Source organism: Gigantopelta aegis, chromosome 14 (genome assembly GCF_016097555.1).
Source record: "Gigantopelta aegis isolate Gae_Host chromosome 14, Gae_host_genome, whole genome shotgun sequence".
NCBI classification, from domain to species: Eukaryota; Metazoa; Mollusca; class Gastropoda; order Neomphalida; family Peltospiridae; genus Gigantopelta; species Gigantopelta aegis.
Window position 1 is genome coordinate 17,209,928 of NC_054712.1, and position 19,773 is coordinate 17,229,700.

At 36.8% G+C, this 19,773-nt stretch overlaps 1 protein-coding gene across 2 annotated transcripts in view; it reads left to right on the forward strand.

Annotated features, from left to right (window-relative positions):
• The window catches only part of LOC121388565 (cleavage and polyadenylation specificity factor subunit 1-like), a 70,720-nt gene extending 54,263 nt beyond the window's left edge, over window positions 1-16,457 (forward strand). For both annotated transcript variants that reach the window (XM_041519948.1, XM_041519949.1), the window contains exons 32-39: window positions 3,790-3,873; window positions 5,855-6,031; window positions 7,705-7,771; window positions 9,115-9,162; window positions 10,507-10,659; window positions 11,362-11,491; window positions 12,918-13,056; window positions 15,841-16,457. In XM_041519948.1, the coding sequence (XP_041375882.1) occupies window positions 3,790-3,873; window positions 5,855-6,031; window positions 7,705-7,771; window positions 9,115-9,162; window positions 10,507-10,659; window positions 11,362-11,491; window positions 12,918-13,056; window positions 15,841-15,888 (846 nt within the window). In that variant the 3' untranslated portion in view covers window positions 15,889-16,457. The remainder of the gene's footprint in view (window positions 1-3,789; window positions 3,874-5,854; window positions 6,032-7,704; window positions 7,772-9,114; window positions 9,163-10,506; window positions 10,660-11,361; window positions 11,492-12,917; window positions 13,057-15,840) is intronic.
• Window positions 16,458-19,773: the final 3,316 nt, after the last annotated feature.

A 19,773-nucleotide genomic window follows, 5' to 3' on the forward strand; every position in this document is an offset into this window, starting at 1 on the left:
TTCGTTCGAGCATTAAAATTAGGACATTATTTACATTGACAAAACGGGTTACGCAAAAACAAAATGGGTTACCTGAAGTTATTTTTGTGTAACCCATAAATGGATTACGCAAATGTTCAATTCTCAGAAGCCTGTAACCAATACATTTTCAGTGTTTCTGCCAGGAAATGTTTTTTGGGGCATGGTGCTATGGATGTAAATGCAATCACAGTCAATAGGAGGTATAGGGGCCTTCCTCAGAAAAAAAAATGGGTTAAGTTTAAGAAAATCGTACAGTAATGATAAGAGTAGTTAATTTTGTCAAAAAGTTAACTTAAAAAAATAAAATATTCAAATATATTTGGTATGGCGCCATACCTGTTTTACCCTCTGGCAGAAACCCTGATTTTGTACAAAGGACTGTTGGAAATAATTCTAAATTTGTTTTATTTATGTCAATGAAAGGATACATTTAATAATCTGTTTGTTCAGTAATTCATTTACGATGGAAACAACCACACATGCTTAAAATCCAGCATTTACGAAATTCAAATGATTCTGTAATAGTAATATTGTGATACAATTGAGGGAGTAGCCTGACATGTACCATCAACACACTAAACACAAATACACTACTTACGGAAAGAATATTCTGTTTACATGAAATAAGATATTTTCCAGTCAGTTAATGAAAAAAATCAATAACGTGGACGTAAAACAAATCTATTCCAGTAAACTAAAGTGTAAACTGGAAATGGTGGTAGTTTCTAACTGCATTCAGGCACGTGTTTGGAAAAATAATCTTTTTGTGCATGCACAGTTCTGTTTTAATGGAAAAATTCAGTTTGTCAAGTTCAGTTCACCTGCCCCCTCCCCCATGATCGCTAACAACACTTATACTATATACAAGTGAATAGTTTGTAAAATATCAATTTTGTACTGAATTTATTCTCAATTAAAATAATTTATACAGTAAACATTATTTACAATTATTGTTTTGAATGGACTACATGTATGTCTACTATTCACTACAGTGGGGGCACTAAAATGCAGCATACATTTTGAAAATCAAATATAACAATTAATTATTTTTTTTGTATAACGGTGGGCCATGAAAATCATAAAATTTTTAATGATTTGGCCTTCTTGATCTATCACGTGTGAGGTTATGTGACACACCAAATGTTAATTCATCTTCCTCCATTTTAAATAAATTTCTACAAATTAAGTGGACCTGACATCAGTAATTTTAAAGCCGCACACACTTAGATCACGTTTTTATCAAATGGAGTGAAAAAGCAGGTTTTATATCGATAAATACCATGGGAATCCCCATGTCCCAATTGCTTGAAATAATTTTGAAAGTTAGTATTCTGATGTCACCGGTAAATGTCGCTCGAACAATGCCTACATCACGACAAATATCACAGAGTGCGCACAGACTTGGGGTGCGTTCTTTTCACCTCTCCTGGACATGTTCCAACTGTTCTGTCCTGGTTGTATCCCCTCTCCAGATATCGTAAGACTTAGCAAAATTATTGGTTTTAAGGGTTTGTAACGTTTTGTATTGAGACATTTACATGTCTGAACTTTATTGTTACTGAAAATGTTCACGAACTGTGAAGAAAAATCTCACAAATGAACAACAACAAATTGCGCAAACCGTGCATGAGAAACCAAACCGAACCAAAATGATAACGGTCACGTGGTATACCAATGTCTGTGACATTGAAATGGAAATATCCCGTCTAAAAATAGATTAGACCTTTGTCTGCTCAACGGTTTTTTCTCAAACGTGCGTCCGTTTTTAAGAAATAAGAAAAAAGCATTTTGTGGTATTACAAAAACCAGGATTACCAAAAAACACTTCAGGTGAATGGAAATGTATATTCTAAATAATAAACGGTAAGTAAAGTGCAATTTTATTTGTGAAAAAATGGGTTTAATAGCGAAAAACAACGCCATAATGGTTAACAACTAGCCGTAACTAGGGTGTGTCCCTTTAAAGGAATAACAAAAACGTTTAGTGAAATGAATGGTTTAAGGAATTTGTAAAGTTTTGGATTTAGATACTTACTGGTCTGAACTTTATTGTCAATGGCAATGTTTTCAAACTGTCAAGAAAAACCTCACATATGAACAACTAGCAGACGACTACAAATCGGATGTTAATTGCGTAAACCGTTCATGAAAAAACAAACCTAATAGAGTTGGAAGGATAACACAGTTAGGGACGTTGACGATATCGTCATTGTCATTGTTTGACAAATGTTTGAGAAAGTCACTAGCTCTCACAGAAGCTTTGGCTAGAGCCTATGTATTATAGTAAAAAGTTTATTTGTTTAACAACACCACTAGAGCACATTCATTTGTTAATCATCGGCTATTGGATGCCAAACATTTGATCAGGGTTTGACAAATTCACCAGCCCTTGGTCCCGGCTAGTGAATATTTGGTCTGGTCTAGTGGAAATTGCCATAATACATAGGGCACTAGCCAGAGCTGCTGTGAGGGCTGGTGGAAATTACCATAATACATAGGGCACTAGCCAGAGCTGTCGTGAGGGCTAGTGGAAATTACCATAATACATAGGGCACTAGCCAGAGCTGCCGTGAGGGCTAGTGGAAATTACCATAATACATAGGGCACTAGCCAGAGCTGCCGTGAGGGCTAGTGGAAATTACCATTAATACATAGGGCACTAGCCAGAGCTGCCGTGAGGGCTAGTGGAAATTACCATAATACATAGGGCACTAGCCAGAGCTGCCGTGAGGGCTAGTGGAAATTACCATAATACATAGGGCACTAGCCAGAGCTGCCGTGAGGGCTAGTGGAAATTACCATAATACATAGGGCACTAGCCAGAGCTGCCGTGAGGGCTAGTGGAAATTACCATAATACATAGGGCACTAGCCAGAGCTGCCGTGAGGGCTAGTGGAAATTACCATAATACATAGGGCACTAGCCAGAGCTTCCGTGAGGGCTAGTGGAAATTACCATAATACATAGGGCACTAGCCAGAGCTTCTGTGAGGGCTAGTGGAAATAATCAACTGTATTACTATAGTACATGGGGTGGGACATAGCTCAGTGGTAAAACGCACACCTGATACACGGTCTGTCTAGGATCGATCCCAGTCAGTGGGCTATTTCTCGTTCCAGACAGTGCACCACGACTGGTATATCAAAGGCTGTGGTATGTGCTATCCTGTCTGGGATGGTGAATATATAAGATCCCTTGCTACTAATGGAAAAATGTAGCAGGGTTCCTCTCTGTGACTGTGTCAAAATTACCATTGTCCCCAAAAAGTGTTCAAATTTGTTTTTGTTTAATGACACCACTAGAGCGCATTGATTACTTAATCATTGGCTAAATTGAATGTCAGACATTTGATAATTCTACACACAGTCTCATCATCAGCAAGAGATCATTTGTATACACTTTCTCACAGACAGGACAGCACGTACCGGTTATAAGCACTTTGAAATGGAAGTGACACAAATGGTCAGCCACAGGGGTTCGATCCTGTGACCCAAGCGCCTATGGGGAGCACTGTACTGATAAGAGCAACATCCCACCCTATACTTTTAAAGTTATACTATTTAGCAATCTGTGAATTTGGGTAATATTTGGCATGCTTCCATCAGATAATTGTTCAAGCACGCCTGTCGTGGGCACAACCTCTGACTTCACTAGAGAGTTCTGTCCATGACAGGGGGTTAGCAGTCTTTAAAAAAACACCCACCTAAACAATGAAGACAGCCATTTGTTACACTTGAACAGTGTTAAATGTATTGATATTTTTTGCAGTTGATTTACGAGAGAGAACAGAAAGGCCCGCTGACAGCATTAGCCCATCTGAATGGATTACTGGTTTCAGCTATTGGACAAAAGGTCAGTTTTACATCAGGGAGTTGTTTTATGATCATTCCTACTGAAAATCTTGGCTTATTCATAAAGGAACTATTATAAAAGCTTTTAAAAGCTTTGATGAAAGATGAATTTTTCTGTTTAAAAAAAATATAATAATAATAAAAACATTGGATACAACCTTCTGCAGAGAGAATTGGCTTAGACAGTAATACTTTAATGGGTGGCAGCAATCACCTATTAAATTAAAGTACCTGGCTGTTAAATTAACAAATGTGTATAGCTTACTGATGCTTTTATGAACTTAACTAGGACACTGTGTAAGGCCTGTGGTCCCCAGCAGAGATTTTAAAAAAAGAAGTATTAACCAATATATTTTTCAACATGGCAAGATGATTTGGAATGGTGTGCTTGCAAACAATGTTCACACTATCAAGCCAGTCTTGGGAGAGTGGCAGTCCGTCTGTTGGCAGTGTAAGAAGGATCAGGTGGTCTTGTGTCCAATCTAATTAAAATTAGCTCCACTATTACCTGTGGATCTAACAGCAGCCAGTTGGAGCTCATGTCCAGTTGACCTTTCATTCGACCAATCAAAACCCTACTTGCAAAATCATGCCAGTGATTTGAAAATAATTTGAAAATATTCGCGATTATGCTGAGGGTATACGAAATGATTCGGGTGAATTACGAAGTATGCCGGAAACTAATTTCAATATAACATTTTATATAAAATTCATTTCAAGACGGAAAAAAAAAATGTGATGGTATATCCATAAAATCTGTTTATACTAGTATACAATCCAGAGTTTATTACTGCACTTTTACCCCTGGTTTTTTTCAATGTTGAAATAGACCAACAAGTTCGCCTATTGCAACAGTCTTGCCCGATAATTTTAGAATTTGTATGCTCCCGAATAACGCTATAAAAGGCGAAGTGTAATTGGTCGATATTTAAATTGTTATTTAGAGATGAAATGCCACGCAGTGCTGTTAGATCTACTGGTATGACCAGTAGAGCTAATTTTAATCAGATTGTCTTGTGTCATGTTCACATTGGTCATACACTGACTCTGCACCACCTTTTGCTGATAGCCAATAAAAGAAAAAAACATTTAGCAGAAGAAATGTGGATGAATGTTTTAATAAAATCCACCCAGAATTAATTATAAGTTTTGAAATGATTCTAATTTGTATACCAAATGTTTTGTATACTTACCTGTGAAAATTGTTTTCTTTTTACATAGCAAGTATAGAATTTTTATTTTAATGTAAATACAATTATTATGCACTTACTTTTGTTTACTGCCCAATGGCTGATGTGTTATTTGTGTTGGTGTTTATTTTAACTAGTCATGTTCCAATGATCGATTATAATCGAAAATTGATAATTTTGACTCTACCGATGTGAAGATTGATTGTAAAAGTCCATAATTGATTGTTTAGGGAACATTTTAACTAATTGTTCTTCTAGTTTAGATGATCTAAATATGTTGGGGCTTGTGTGTGTTTTAATGTGTACCATACATAAAGTAAAACTATATTAAATAGTTATTAAAGGTAAAATTAGGTACTAGAAAGGTCTAGATCTTGGTGAACATCACTCGTATGATTCTAACCAATTGTGTAATCGAAAGTTGATCGCTTGGCAAAACCAGTTGTAATTGAAAGTTTGTTTTGTTTAACGACACCATTAGAGCAAATTGATTTATTAAGATCGGTCTGGGATCGATCCCCGTCGGTGGGCCCATTGGGCTATTTCTCGCTCTAGCCAATGCACCACAATTGGTATATCAAAGGCTGTGGTATGTGCTATCATGTCTGTGGGATGGTGCATATAAAAGATCCCTTTGTCGCTAATCGGAAAGAGTAGCCTATGAAGTGGCGACAGCGGGTTTCCTCTCTCAGTATCTGTGTGTGGTACTTTACCATATGTTCGACGCCATATAGCCGTAAATAAAATGTGTTGAGTGCGTCGTTAAATCAAACATTTCCATTTCCATTTCAGATCTACATCTGGTCCCTGAAGGACAATGATCTCAGCGGGGTGGCATTCATCGACACACACATTTACATCCAGACCCTGAACGTGGTGAAAAATCTCATCCTGGCCGGGGACCTGCTCAAGAGTATTACCGTCTACCGATTCCAGGAGGCACTGCGTGTCTTGTCCATAGTCAGCAGGGTGAGTAAAGCTACCAGCTCACCAGTTGTATAGTTTTATACTATAGTCAGCAGGTTGAGTAGAGCTACCAGCTCACCAGTTGTATAGTTTTATACTATAGTCAGCAGGGTGAGTAAAGTTACCAGCTCACCAGTTGTATAATTTTATACACTAGTTAGCAGGGTGAGTAAAGCTACCAGCTCACCAGTTGTATAGTTTTATACTATAGTCAGCAGGATGAGTAAAGTTACCAACTCACCAGTTGTATAATTTTAATAGTCAGCAGGGTGAGTAAAGCTACCAGCTCACCAGTTGTATAGTTTTATACAATAGTCAGCAGGGTGAGTAAAGTTACCAACTCACCAGTTGTATAATTTTAATAGTCAGCAGGGTGAGTAAAGCTACCAGCTCACCAGTTGTATAATTTTATACAATAGTCAGCAGGGTGAGTAAAGTTACCAACTCACCAGTTGTATAATTTTAATAGTCAGCAGGGTGAGTAAAGCTACCAGCTCACCAGTTGTATAGTTTTATACAATAGTCAGCAGGGTGAGTAAAGTTACCAACTCACCAGTTGTATAATTTTAATAGTCAGCAGGGTGAGTAAAGCTACCAGCTCACCAGTTGTACAGTTCTATACAAATTAACTAAATCAATGTTAGTAGTACCATCTACAGTCCAAGAGGCACTGCATGTGCTATCTATGGTGAGCAGGGTGAGTAGAGTTGCCAGCACACCATTTGTATACAGTAGTCAGCATGGCGAGTAGAGTAAGTAGCTCACCAGTTGTATAGTTTTATACAATAGTTAGTGAGGTGAGTATAGTTACCAGCTCACCAGCTGTGTAGTTTTATATACATTAGCTACGCAAATCAATGTTAGTATTTAGTTACTATACTTTTGGTTAAATCAGTCACTTTAAATAATGTTTATTTCAACACTGACTAAAACAAAATTATTTTCTCCGAGTCCTTCATTGTAAACTATTTCATTCAAATAGGTTAACAATGATTTTTTTTTTTTTTTAACTAGATGAAAGTAGTCTACACTTAAATATATATATATATATATATTATTCAGTGTTCAAGATTAAAAATGTTGTGCAGTATTGCATTTGGATACAAACATTTTAAAATCTGGTATCCCACCTGAGAATTTAGTATCCCACTTTGGGGTATGGTTACCTGATATTCAAATATCAAGCAAACCAATTTTAATTTTAGTAAATAAAGAAAAGCTGTATTGGTTGAAAACATTTTATAATGGCGACTTGCCTTTCGTTGTATTTCAGTGAAGAAATATTGTTATGGCATAGCATAAGGTACAAGCTTGAAAATACTGTTACTTAACTTTGTTTCGTCGAAAAATAAAAATTACAAAACAAAATTATATGGTATCCAGGTGGGATACTAGGTTCTTGAAGTCTGCTATCCAAAATTAAAATCTGCTATCCCCGGGATATCAGGATACCGTTAACCTCAAACACTGTTATTATGTACATTTTAAGTCAAATATTTTAATAAAAACGTCTCCAAGTTTTTCATTCCAATAGATTTGTTTTTATTTTTAAATAGCTGCAAATAATCTACATTTTTGAAAAATATATGTAAATTTTTAAGTCAAAGGTTTTAAAGAAACATATCTGATGTTTTTTGTGTAACATCTAAAAGTGTATAATTGATGTGATTTTTCAGGATGTTAAACCACTTGAAGTATATGCTACAGAATTTCTGATAGACAACACTTCGCTTAGCTTCTTGGGTAAGAGATAGGATTCATTATTTGTATTTATATATGCCTGTCTTCAACGGGTTCTGGGGCAAGATGTAGCCAAGTGGTAAAGCTCGCTTGATGCGCAGTCAGTTTGGGATCGATTCCTGTCAGTGGGCCCATTAGGCTATTTCTCGCTCCAGCCAGTGCATCACGACGGGTACACCAAAGGAAGTGGTATAATGATATAATTAGCTATCCTGTCTATGGGATGGTGCATATAAAAGGTCCCTTGCTGCTAGTCGAAAAGAGTAGCCCAAGAAGTGGCGACAGCGGGTTTCCTCCCTCAATATCTGTGTGGCCCTTAACCGTATGTCTGACACCATATAACCGTAAATAAAATGGGTTGAGTGCGTTGTTAAATAAAACAGTTCCTTCCTTCCTTTGACAGGTTCTATTATGGTATGCCCTTATCCGTATGTCTTCTTTTCCGTTAACATTTTGTTTTCCAAGCATATCTTTCTTATCAATTCATTTAGAATGATCAAACCTTGCATACAAGTACAACTTTGGATTGCTGTGTGTTGCCTGCCATAACCAGGTCACCACAACCTACTTTTCACACATTACTGCACATCAAAGGAAATCCTTGTTTAATAATAATATTATTATAGGAAATATGATTAATCAGTTTTGTTGAGCTGAGATTGAGATATTTAATACTAAAAATATACAAGTGATGATTATGTTTAATGAATAATAATGGAATTCCTGTTTATTAAAAGTATTATTGGTGCTGTAAAACAACCCAAATAAACTGTTCCCGTATACAAATTGACATAAATGTTATTAATATTACCTCAGTCAGCTGCTGAATCAAAAAAAGATGTTAAAAAACAACATAGAGGTTTATACATTAATGACAAAATGAAGCAGGTTTTTTCTCTAAGACTCCATGTCAAAATGACCAAATGTTTGACATTCAATAGCCGATGGTTAATAAATCAATGTGCACTAGTGATGTCATTAAACAAAACAAATACACTTCTGTGTACATACATATTCATGAACACAAAATTGTTAATGGAGTAACTTCAAACTGTTGTGACTGGTACCATGTATTTGAATGATGTACAGATGTATTTGTATTATGTCAAATCTACTTTTGCAAAGTTAGGTCGTGCTGTCTTGATTTATCCCCCTCAACAATAGCCACTTAAATGCTTATTATAGTTAATAAAATGACACCTAGTTAGGTAGTCCTGGTAGATTTACAGAAAATGGTGTTTCATAATAGAACTGCAGCTTATATTTTGTTGTAATTTCAAGAGGGATTATCAGTTGACCCTAAAATATGAATTCTGTTTAATCTTTTCACTCTTTGTCTTTTTCAGTGTCCGATCGAAATAAAAACATATTTGTCTATCAGTATCACCCAGAAGGTAAGAAACATACTGAATTTTTTTTGTATATTTAAAACTGTTAAATTGACTATGAGTGTTTGTTTGTCCAGACTCGTGAACTTATTACCCACTGTTTACAATAAACAATTATATCGTATTTTGTTTATGGCATGGCTCATAGCAATGCATTGAATACTGATATGGCACACTACTTCTGATGTGACTAGTCTGTACAGCAGCCACAAGCTTGCAGCAGTTGTGGTTTGCAACATTGACATCATTCATCGTCATCGTAACTGAACTTGTTGAATGTTATTAATATCAATTGTGAAGTGATTACAGTCATCCTTATCATATATTATAAATCACTATTTGTGGATAATAAAAAAATAAATTATCACATTTGCGTAAATGCCACATGAAATTTATGAAACTCATTTGGAAATTGCTCTCACTCGGGAAAATAAAATCATTCTCAACTGGCTGCATAAATTTCATATAGCACTCGCACTCATACAATAATCTATATTTAAAAGTGTAAACAGTGTTAACATCTGCCTGTTAGTCTAAATTCTAAGTTTAGTACACAAGCATAGTACCGCTATTGCCACTTAGTAATGTGTATCATTAATGGTTGATTTGCAGTAATACATAAAAAAAGGCAATAAATTTAAGTTTTTGACAAACAGTACATATATTTCTAAACCTGTGTTAACAATTTTTATTACCCCAGCAAGCTCTCATAACGGGGAAAATAAAAATCATAATTTCTCACTGAGAAATTATCATGCATTGGTTTAACATACACTACTATTGGACAATTTGACATCAACAAACCAATCACCTTATCAGTACTAAATACGATGTCATCACGATTTGTCAAAGCACACACAATAATGTCACATAATTTAAAGCATTGCTGTTTACGTCTTTCTGGTTTCAGTGTTAAACTTGTAATAAAATGGTAGTTTAATGCAATTCATTAGAGATTTTTTTTTTACAGAATATGTATTATCTGTGAACTATGAATAAAATACAGTTAAAACAATACCCAGAACAGTAAAGTAGTTTACGTGATTTCTATATACATGGACGTGTAGCCGATGTAGGCTATATCAAAAATAAAGGCTTTTAAAACCTCCAAATAGCTGCCGTAATAAATAGAATAACAAACTCTGTAACAGTTATTATCAAATTTATGTCCCTCGTGAAATAATTTTCACTCTGGATATAAATTTGATAATAACTGGTAACTTGTTTATTATCCTCTATATACACTGAGCATCTGAATAATTTGAAATAAAATTATTGATCAGAAACGTGTATCTTTTCTAAAAGATGTTTTTATTATCGTCACATTATTTCTGCTGTGTCTGTTTTCAGCGCGCGAGAGTCACGGGGGCCAGAGACTGGTGAGGAAGGCAGACTTCAACATCGGCTCGCACATCAACAGCATGTTCCGCGTCTGCTGCAAGCTGGCCGATCCCACGTCCGAGAAGAGCAGACTGGCAGCAAAAAGACAGGTCACGTTCTTCGGTGAGTGTTAAGCCATGTGACCACTTGTGTGCGAATGTGGTGTGGTTACAGATGCGGACATGTTTTGTGGGTGTGTCCAGTTATTCGGTTGCCAGTACAGTTTTGTATCCATTTGTTAAGTTTTCAGACACGTTTTTGTATACGTTTTCATACCTTTCCCACCATATGACCCAGTCAGCAGAAATGTATCTGCAGCCACACTCTGCATTGGACAAATGGGATTTTAGTTGCATCAACATATGCACAAGTGGACATGCTCATTTAGTCTGAGATATAGAGAAAATCCTAAAATTAGTTGTAATCCATGTACAAATGTGTAGTGATTCATTTACAACCCGCTATAGCTGTTTGGTAGTAACGCTAATATGAATACATGTGGTTATCCACATTTATTCAATTCGGGCAAAAATTAACCTGCCCCCCTACAAAAATTGACTAATAGAGCCTATTTAACAACTAAAATTGTTTAAAAGTCTCTGTTAGTCGCAGACATCTTACAACAATGACAGTAAACTCAGGACAGTATCTTCAGTGTTTGAAATCTGTTTTATCTCTACTCTTTGTTATTCCAGCTACACTAGATGGCAGTATCTGTAATGTTTGAAATCTGTTTAATCTCTACTCTTTGTTATTCCAGCTACACTAGATGGCAGTATCTGTAATGTTTGAAATCTGTTTAATCTCTACTCTTTGTTATTCCAGCTACACTAGATGGCAGTCTGGGCTTCCTGCTTCCTCTGTCGGAGAAGGTCTACCGACGACTCTTCATGTTGCAGAACGCTCTCACCGTTCACATACCCCACACAGCTGGACTTAATCCCAAAACATACAGGTAAAACAGTTAACTATCAGCATAACTTGAAATAACAGTTAGTGACTGATACACATTCTTACTGTGAATCCCAAAATAATAATCATTAGAGCTGGGCAGTATTGAAATTTCAGGTTCGGTATCAGTATTTTTGGGGTGATTTACCTCAGTATCAGTACTGTATTCGGTATTCATACAATATCAATACAGATATTGAGCGGTATTTTCTGTATACTCGGCTTTAAATGCATGCCAGAGTTAAGTCTCACCCACTAATTTCATCTAAATAAAATTAAATTACACACACAAGACTCTCATTTTGTGTTGGTCAGATTATTGTTAGTGCTTGGGTGCTAACTGAAAGACTTGGACCCAGAAGTGGTTATAAAATTACATGGTATGCTAGCTGTTTTAATATTTGTCTTAATAGTAAATTGCTTGTTGAGTTAGGTCAAAGCCAGGTGGGGTTTCTTTGCTCTGCTGGAATATCCATTGTTTTAAAAATCATCTACCATAAATGAAATGGTTTTCATTAAAAAAATGTTTTAAACATTTTCTTTTGAGCAACACCCAGCTATTGGTTGTAAAACATTTGGTAGTTCTAACACTTGGTCTTCTGAGAACATCTGCTACATTTTTTCATTAACAGAAAGGGATCCTGTTTTTTATGCATTTTATCTCCAGACAGGACAGCACATACCATGACCTTTGATATAATAGTTGTGGCACTGACTGGGACAGGGAAAAACACAAGCATCTCAGGTGATCACTCTACTAGCTGAGCTAAATCCCAACCGGTTCTGTAAAAATAAGAAAGTCAGTTTGTATGTGTTTGACCTCGATGTTAGACAGTGAGTGCTCCGCAAGGGTCAATGGGTTGGTGTAAACCACTTGCACCGACCAGTGATCCATAACTGGTTCAGCAAAGGCCATGGTTTGTGCTATCCTGCCTGTGGGAAATGCAAATAAAAGATCCCTTGCTGCTAATCGGAAAGAGTAGCCCATGTAGTGGCATGGGACAGCGGGTTTCCTCTCAAAATCTGTGTGGTCCTTAACCAGTTATGGTCTGGACGGTGCAAGTGGTTTAACCGTAATTAAGCACTCATCAGGGTGGAGTTGGATTAAAAATCCCATGCCTCGTCGTTAAATAAAACATAAAACGACGCCACCGAGGCCGGTTTTGAAAATTTTGACAGCTGTAATAATGTTACCCAGTATTAAAGTGCTCGCTTGATAGCTTGGTTTCTCATGAGTTGGAGCTGTATGCAAGCATAGGCAGTTTTTCCTTGTAAAATTACGTTTGCTCAATTGATTAATAAATAACAGTGTAAAACAAAACAAAAAACTGTGTGCATTGTTAGCATAGGCAGTTTCCTTCAAATTACGTTTGCTCATTGTTAACAGTAAAACAAAAACTGTGTGCATTGTTACGTTGGTTTTGTTTCAGAGCAGTAAAGATGTCGTTCCCGGACTTGTCGAATCCCCAGAAAAACATTCTCGATGGTGAGCTGCTGTGGAAGTTTCTGCACTTGAATCTGATGGAGAGAAACGAGCTGTCTCGACGCATTGGAACCAGCACAGATCAGGTAGCAAAACGCTTGTCTTACTCTAGTAGGTGTTTATAGCTGACCAACATAACGTTATTGTCTTGATGCATCGGAACCAACACAGATCAGGTAGCAAAACGCTTATCTTACTTTAGTAGGTTTTATAGCTGACCAACATAACGTTATTGTCTCGACATATAGGACTTATGGCCTACTAAGATGACGTTGTTACATCTTAATTGCATAGTCCGTGCAAACAGAATATTAGCCAGTTAACAATGGTTATTTTGGGTATCGGGTTTTCCCATGGTGATACTTCGTAGTAAGTGGCTGAAAGCAGGAATGACTAATCAATAAACTGATTTTCATAATCTTTAGAAAACATTTTTAGAGAATCAAAGATGTGATATTTTACCTATTGAGGGTATGAAATAGTTTTAACAAACTAGACTCAATTTAATATTAAATTAATTTTCACAAAGTAGACTGAATTTGTTATGAAATGAGTTTTAACAAAATAGACTGAATTTGATATGAAATGAGTTTTCACAAAATAGACTGAATTTGATATGAAACACTGAAATATAATTTTAATTCCAGTCAGGTGTAGGGTTTCCAGCATTTTAAACATGATTTGAACTTTTATTTTCATATCACCTCTCTTGAGAGAATAAATGTCTCTGGCTTACTGAAGTATACCGGCCTCAGTGGCGTCGTGGCAGGCCATCGGTCTACAGGCTGGTAGGTACTGGGTTCGGATCCCAGTCGAGGCATGCGATTTTTAATCCAGATACCGACTCCAAACCCTGAGTGAGTGCTCCGCAAGGCTCAATGGGTAGGTGTAAACCACTTGCACCGACCAGTGATCCATAACTGGTTCAACAAAGGCCATGGTTTGTGCTATCCTGCCTGTGGGAAGCGCAAATAAAAGATCCCTTGCTGCCTGTCGTAAAAAAGAGTAGCCTATGTGGCGACAGCGGGTTTCCTCTAAAAACAGTGTCAGAATGACCATATGTTTGACGTCCAATAGCCGATGATAAGATTAAAAATCAATGTGCTCTAGTGGCGTCGTTAAATAAAACAAACTTTACTTTTACTGAAGTATTTTTCTCTAAAAAAAATTTGATATGAAAATGAGTAAAAAATATTAAAAATTTTACTCCTTCAGATGATGATGATAACTAGTTTAACGTGCCCATATACCACTAGGGTTTCGAACACGCCCATCCCGAGTCCGGCCTCCGATAAGATCGGTGGCCTGACTCGGGATGGAGAGGGGGAGGGGGGTTGAAAATGGGCAGAATTTTGAAAATAGCAATTAGTAAAAAAGTTAATAGATTAAATAAAAAAAATAAAAAGGTTACAAGCCAAAAATAAAAAAGAATTGACTGCTCGGCCAAATATTTATATAATTTGGAGCATTTTAGAAGGACAGTCCAAAATTAAATAAGAGAAAGAAGAGAGGATCGGACTATTTAATAATATTTTTAAAAAAAGAAGTAATTTCGACATAAAATTTTGAATGCAGATCTAAAAGTTTAAAGTCCGATCGATATGTCCACGCGAGTGGCCTCGTTAAGGCCGTTTGGGTGCACAGCTTAAAGGGACGAGATGGGTTGCATCCCGTCAAGAAAACCCCTAGATTGACAGTCAATAGACGTTGAAGGTGTAGTGCTGTGCTGAAATACAGATCTTGAGAAGCCGGATCCGTCTGAACGAGAGAGAGTATCAGACTAGGGTATAGTCCAGTCTTCATGGGTTGGTATAGTGGTGCGGACGGGCCCGACTCCGGAGGATATGAGATGGTATCACTATAAAGCAAGGTAAAGTCTAGAAAAAGAGTAGTAGGGGCCGATCCCGCTTCCTATTTCTTCTTAGAGTGGGGCGGTCAATCTTCCATTGCTGCTAGGACAGGCTCGGACATGTAGAGACTAAACGCGAACAACCGTGGCGTTCTGCAGAATGGCCGTCATACGAGTCACGAAAAAAAAGAGTCGACAGTCAGACGGAGAAATGATGTGGAGGCAAGGAATCTCGCTAAAAAAAAATCCAACCTGGTGGTGCAGGCTGTCGAAACGAAAAGCGTTCCAGCGTTCAATCAGTTCCAATGGCCGCATACATCTCAGTAGAAAACTTCATTTCGCTGACAAAAACAACGAAATGAAGGACCCCCAAGCACATGCAGTGTGCACAAGCGAAACAAACACGTCTTACCGCGTGGAGCTCCAGACTGGGAATGACTCCTTCAGAAAGTAGTCATTGTACTGGTGTAGCTGATCAATATAATGTAAGAATTGTATAGGATTTCTGCACTCTTGTGGATACCTATACTCACATAGACTGGTTCAGTGACACATACTCACATAGACCGGTTCAGAGACCCATACTCACATAGACCGGTTCAGAGACCCATACTCACATAGACCGGTTCAGAGATGACCCAATTTGGCTTCTAACATAGCAGTGTTCGAAATAAGCACTTGTCCGTTTGTCCCGACAAGTAAAAATTGATTCGGACAAGCAAACTGTGCCTCAGTGGTTGCACAGGGGACAAGTAAAAAATTTCAGTGCAGTTTCATTTTGAGCAATCACAAACATCATCTTGGTACTGAATAAAACAATCCATTTATTTGGACTAGTGAAAATATTGGCGGACAAGTAGATTTCTAGATGTATTTGTCTGGTGGACTAGTAAATGTTTTTGCTCATTTCTATCACTGCACAGGCCAACTGTTTTCCCAGACTCCCCTATTGTAATTTGTATGACATTTTGGAAGATCCGGCTTGTATTTATTTAATTAACATTTTATTTTGTTCTTTCAGATTTTGGATGATCTTCTAGAGATAGACAGACTGACAGCACACTTCTGATTGGATGGTTAACCCATATTTAAATATTACAGATTGGTAGCACGCTTCTGATTGGGTGGTTAGCCCATATTTAAATATTACAGACTGACAGCACACTTCTGACTGGATGGTTAACCCATATATAAATATTACAGACTGGTAGCACATTTCTCATTGGACAGTTAAGCCACAATAAATTTAAATATTGTGGAATTATGCATCCAGTGTGCTCACTGCTGCCAAGGTTTTGTTGCTTAGAAGCTTTACCACCAAGATGTACACTACAGTCAGACAAACTCAGTAAATCTGGTGTGTGTGGAAGACAATGCATTAACACCAAGACAAATTTAAAATAAAAATGAACAGGTTTTTTGACTAAGAAAATTGAAGTTGCTTGTTGTGACTTCGAAGTTGAGCCATGGTGAACATCTTACAATGAGAGATGTGGCTAGTTCAGAGTCCATTAGTCAGACATATGGTTAAGGATCACACAGATATTGAGAGAGGAAACGTGCTGTTGCCACTTCATGAGCTACTCTTTTCGATTAGCAGCAAGGAATATTTTATGTGCACCATACCACAGACAGGACAGCACATACCATGGCCTTTGTTACACCAGTTGTGGTGTACTGGCTGGAATGAGAAATATCCCACCGATGGGGATCGATCCTAGACTGACCGCTCATTAAGCGAGTGCTTTACCACTGGGCTACGTCCCGTCCCTAATCATTTCCAAAAGTTATACAGGTTTTATCACACTTCATAGACAGACGTCACCATTTAAAGGGAGCTATCAGTGGCGGATCCAAAAAATCTATTTAGAGGGGGGCCCCAATGACATGAGGCGGAATGCCAAGGAACTTTGTGGGAGGTTTGGAGAGGGATCGTAATTTTTTTAAATTAATATATAATAAAATTATAACTCACAATTTTTAAAAAAAAAAAATTGGGGGGGGGGGGGGGGGCCAGGCCTCTGGGTATCATTATCACTCGCCTGAGACGAGTTCAAGCAGAGCAATTTTTAGTTTCCTTTGCCATGTGATTTTTTTTTTTTAAATTATACTAAAAAAAAGATTAAATATCAGCGCTGAATATGAAAATATCTGCATCAATCAGAATAAAACAACTGAACAATAGAATAATGATGATAAAGATACTGTTAGTTTTCATACTATATCAAACTAAGGTTCAAGTATACTGTCCAGGACATACGCTTCAGGTACTAGGTTTATTTATTGAACTCTGATAAAGCAGCAAGTTCATGAATTAATCATCAGCTGTTGGTTATTCAGTTTGAGAACATCTGGCCATGATGACAGGATTTCTGAAAGGATAAATAAAACTGTTTTTGTATAAATCCCAGGATGATAATATTAAAGGCCATGATATGTGCTGTCCTGTCAGGGAAAGTATATATAAATATTCAGTGATGCTAAAGGTAAAATGCATCGGGCTTCATCTGAAGACTGTGTCAGAATTACCAAATGTTTGACATCCAATAGCCGATGATTAATTAGTCAACTTGCTTTAGCTTTTTGTTTTTAAATTTTAGGCCTAAATTGATTTTTGTTTTCTCTCTCTCTTTTTTTTTTTTTTGATTATCGGTACTGTGACATTGTTTTTGACCACTGTGGAGTCTGGGTTGTTTTTTGGACACCTAGTCAATAGGTCATCAGTTGATCGATGCTCATGTCGAAGATATGACCTGGACTTAAGATCGTGCATATGGTCAGTCCAATATATTTTAACATGCTCATATACCACTAAGGTTTTGAGCAATATGGAGAGTGCAGGATTCTTTTAAATATTATTTTGTTTTACAAAACAATTTGTCAGCTGTTATCTGGATTTAATCCAGTATAGATTCATATCATAATGTATGATCATAATGTATGATCATAAAGTTCACAAGTATGTTTTGTACGCATATACTGTACATTTTAAATTGTACATACGTAAGTTGTGTCATGTTCATGTTTCTCATTGGAATCAACAGCAGAATTCTGCATTAAAAACTGATAACAAAAGTCTAATTTCTGTTGTTTGTTTTAGTGAGATAATCGTGGATTCTTTGTTTTACTAATGCAAATGAAATGATGGTACATCCATTAAAGACGCAGACCCTAGTTTCAAATTAACACCATCCATGACTGTAGAACTTCTGCAATATTGTTCCACCTACCAGAACCAGAGAAAAGCAGTCTGGCCTTCAGACGAATCAGCTTTTGTTCGAGCCACTGGTGTCCCTGTCTGAGCGTACAACGAAGAAAGAAGAAGAAATTAACACTTTTTCAGTTCATCTACAAACATGCAACACGCCTGAATAAGGTTGTAGTAGAGAAACGCTAAAGTCTGTGGCGTTTAAACGGGGAAATAGCGTCCAGAAATAGCTTGTTTAGAAAAACCATTACTTAGACGAACGTGCGTTTTCAGAATTATTAAAAATGCATTACAAAAACCTAGATGACCAGAAGCACTTCAGATGTACAAAATTAATATTCTATATAATAAAATGTAAGTACTTCTAATTTAAAATATCAAAGACGACTTTAATAGTGAACACTTCGTCGTAATGATTAAAACCTAGGGTATGTCACTAAATTATACTGTAACAGGTGGTCAATGTATCTTTACCTCTTTGAAGGCATGTATCATGCATGATTCCTTGTCTCTATCTTCATTTTCCCGACGGTCCAGGTTGCTTATGAAAGCACTAAATATCCATTTGGGTAGGTCGCACAAACAGCATATAGGCCTATACCACAAGCAACAGAGAGAGAGAGAGAGAAAAGGAGAGAAAGAGGGAGAGACGGAGCATGTGAATAAACGTATTTAGGGTACCAAGCTAACGGAGGAGGTACCATAACCAATGAGGAGAACATAAAAATATATACATTTGTATACAATTAAAAAAGCTGCATTTATACATTAATTCTTGAACTTTGGTCTGACTAGAGACCAATTAATGTTTGAGTGCCTTTCTTTCATTAAATGTGCAAACACTGTCAGGGTTTCTACCACAGGGTAAAACGGGTATGGCGCCATACCCAAATATTTTTGCAGATTTTTGTTTTAATTTAACTTTTTGACAAAATTAATTGCTCTTATTATCACTCTAACCCTAAACTTAACCCATTTTCTTTCTGGGGGAGGGACCACTCCTCCCCAAACCCCCCATATCCCCTGTTGAATTCAATTCCATAGCGCCATACCCAAAAATTTCTTTCTGGCAGAAACACTGCATGTGTATGATGTATGGTAAGGTGGGTGTGGGAGGGTTTTAGTTTTCTTTTCTTTGCTTTTGTGTGTTTTGTGAGGGTTGGTTTTTGTGTAGTGTTTTTATTTAGTTTTGTTGGGGGTTTTTCTTTCTTTTTTTGTTGAGAGGGAGAGAGAGAGAGAGAGAGAGAGAGACTGTTGACTACAGTGACAATGTAAACACTTCATTTCATTTTATCATGAAGATAACAAAACTGTGAATTAATTATGTTATTACTGCAGAATCCAGCAAATGTTTGCCTTTAGGTGAGCGTCAAAGGCCATCAAGAGCCTCATATACTCAACGAAAATAATTAAGATCCATGGACCTTTTTCTTCTTTGTCAATGTTTTCGAGTGTTACACTTAACTGTGTGAGCAACTGATTTAACATTTAATAAATGTACGCAAAAAATTTAATTTTGTTATTTGTAAAACCAAAAATAAATTTATTTTCAGGGCTTATAGATTATGGTAGCCCCACTCCCATGGCTAATGATATTCAATGTTGGGCTAGTAAATAACTATTATGGTTATGCCCGACGGCTAGCAAAAACTGAAGAAGCTGTCAAATGTCGCAAGTAAGTGTATTTTGTACATATGAAGCCTTTTTTATTTTGTTTCATAAATAAAAAAAAGTGCCAAATATATC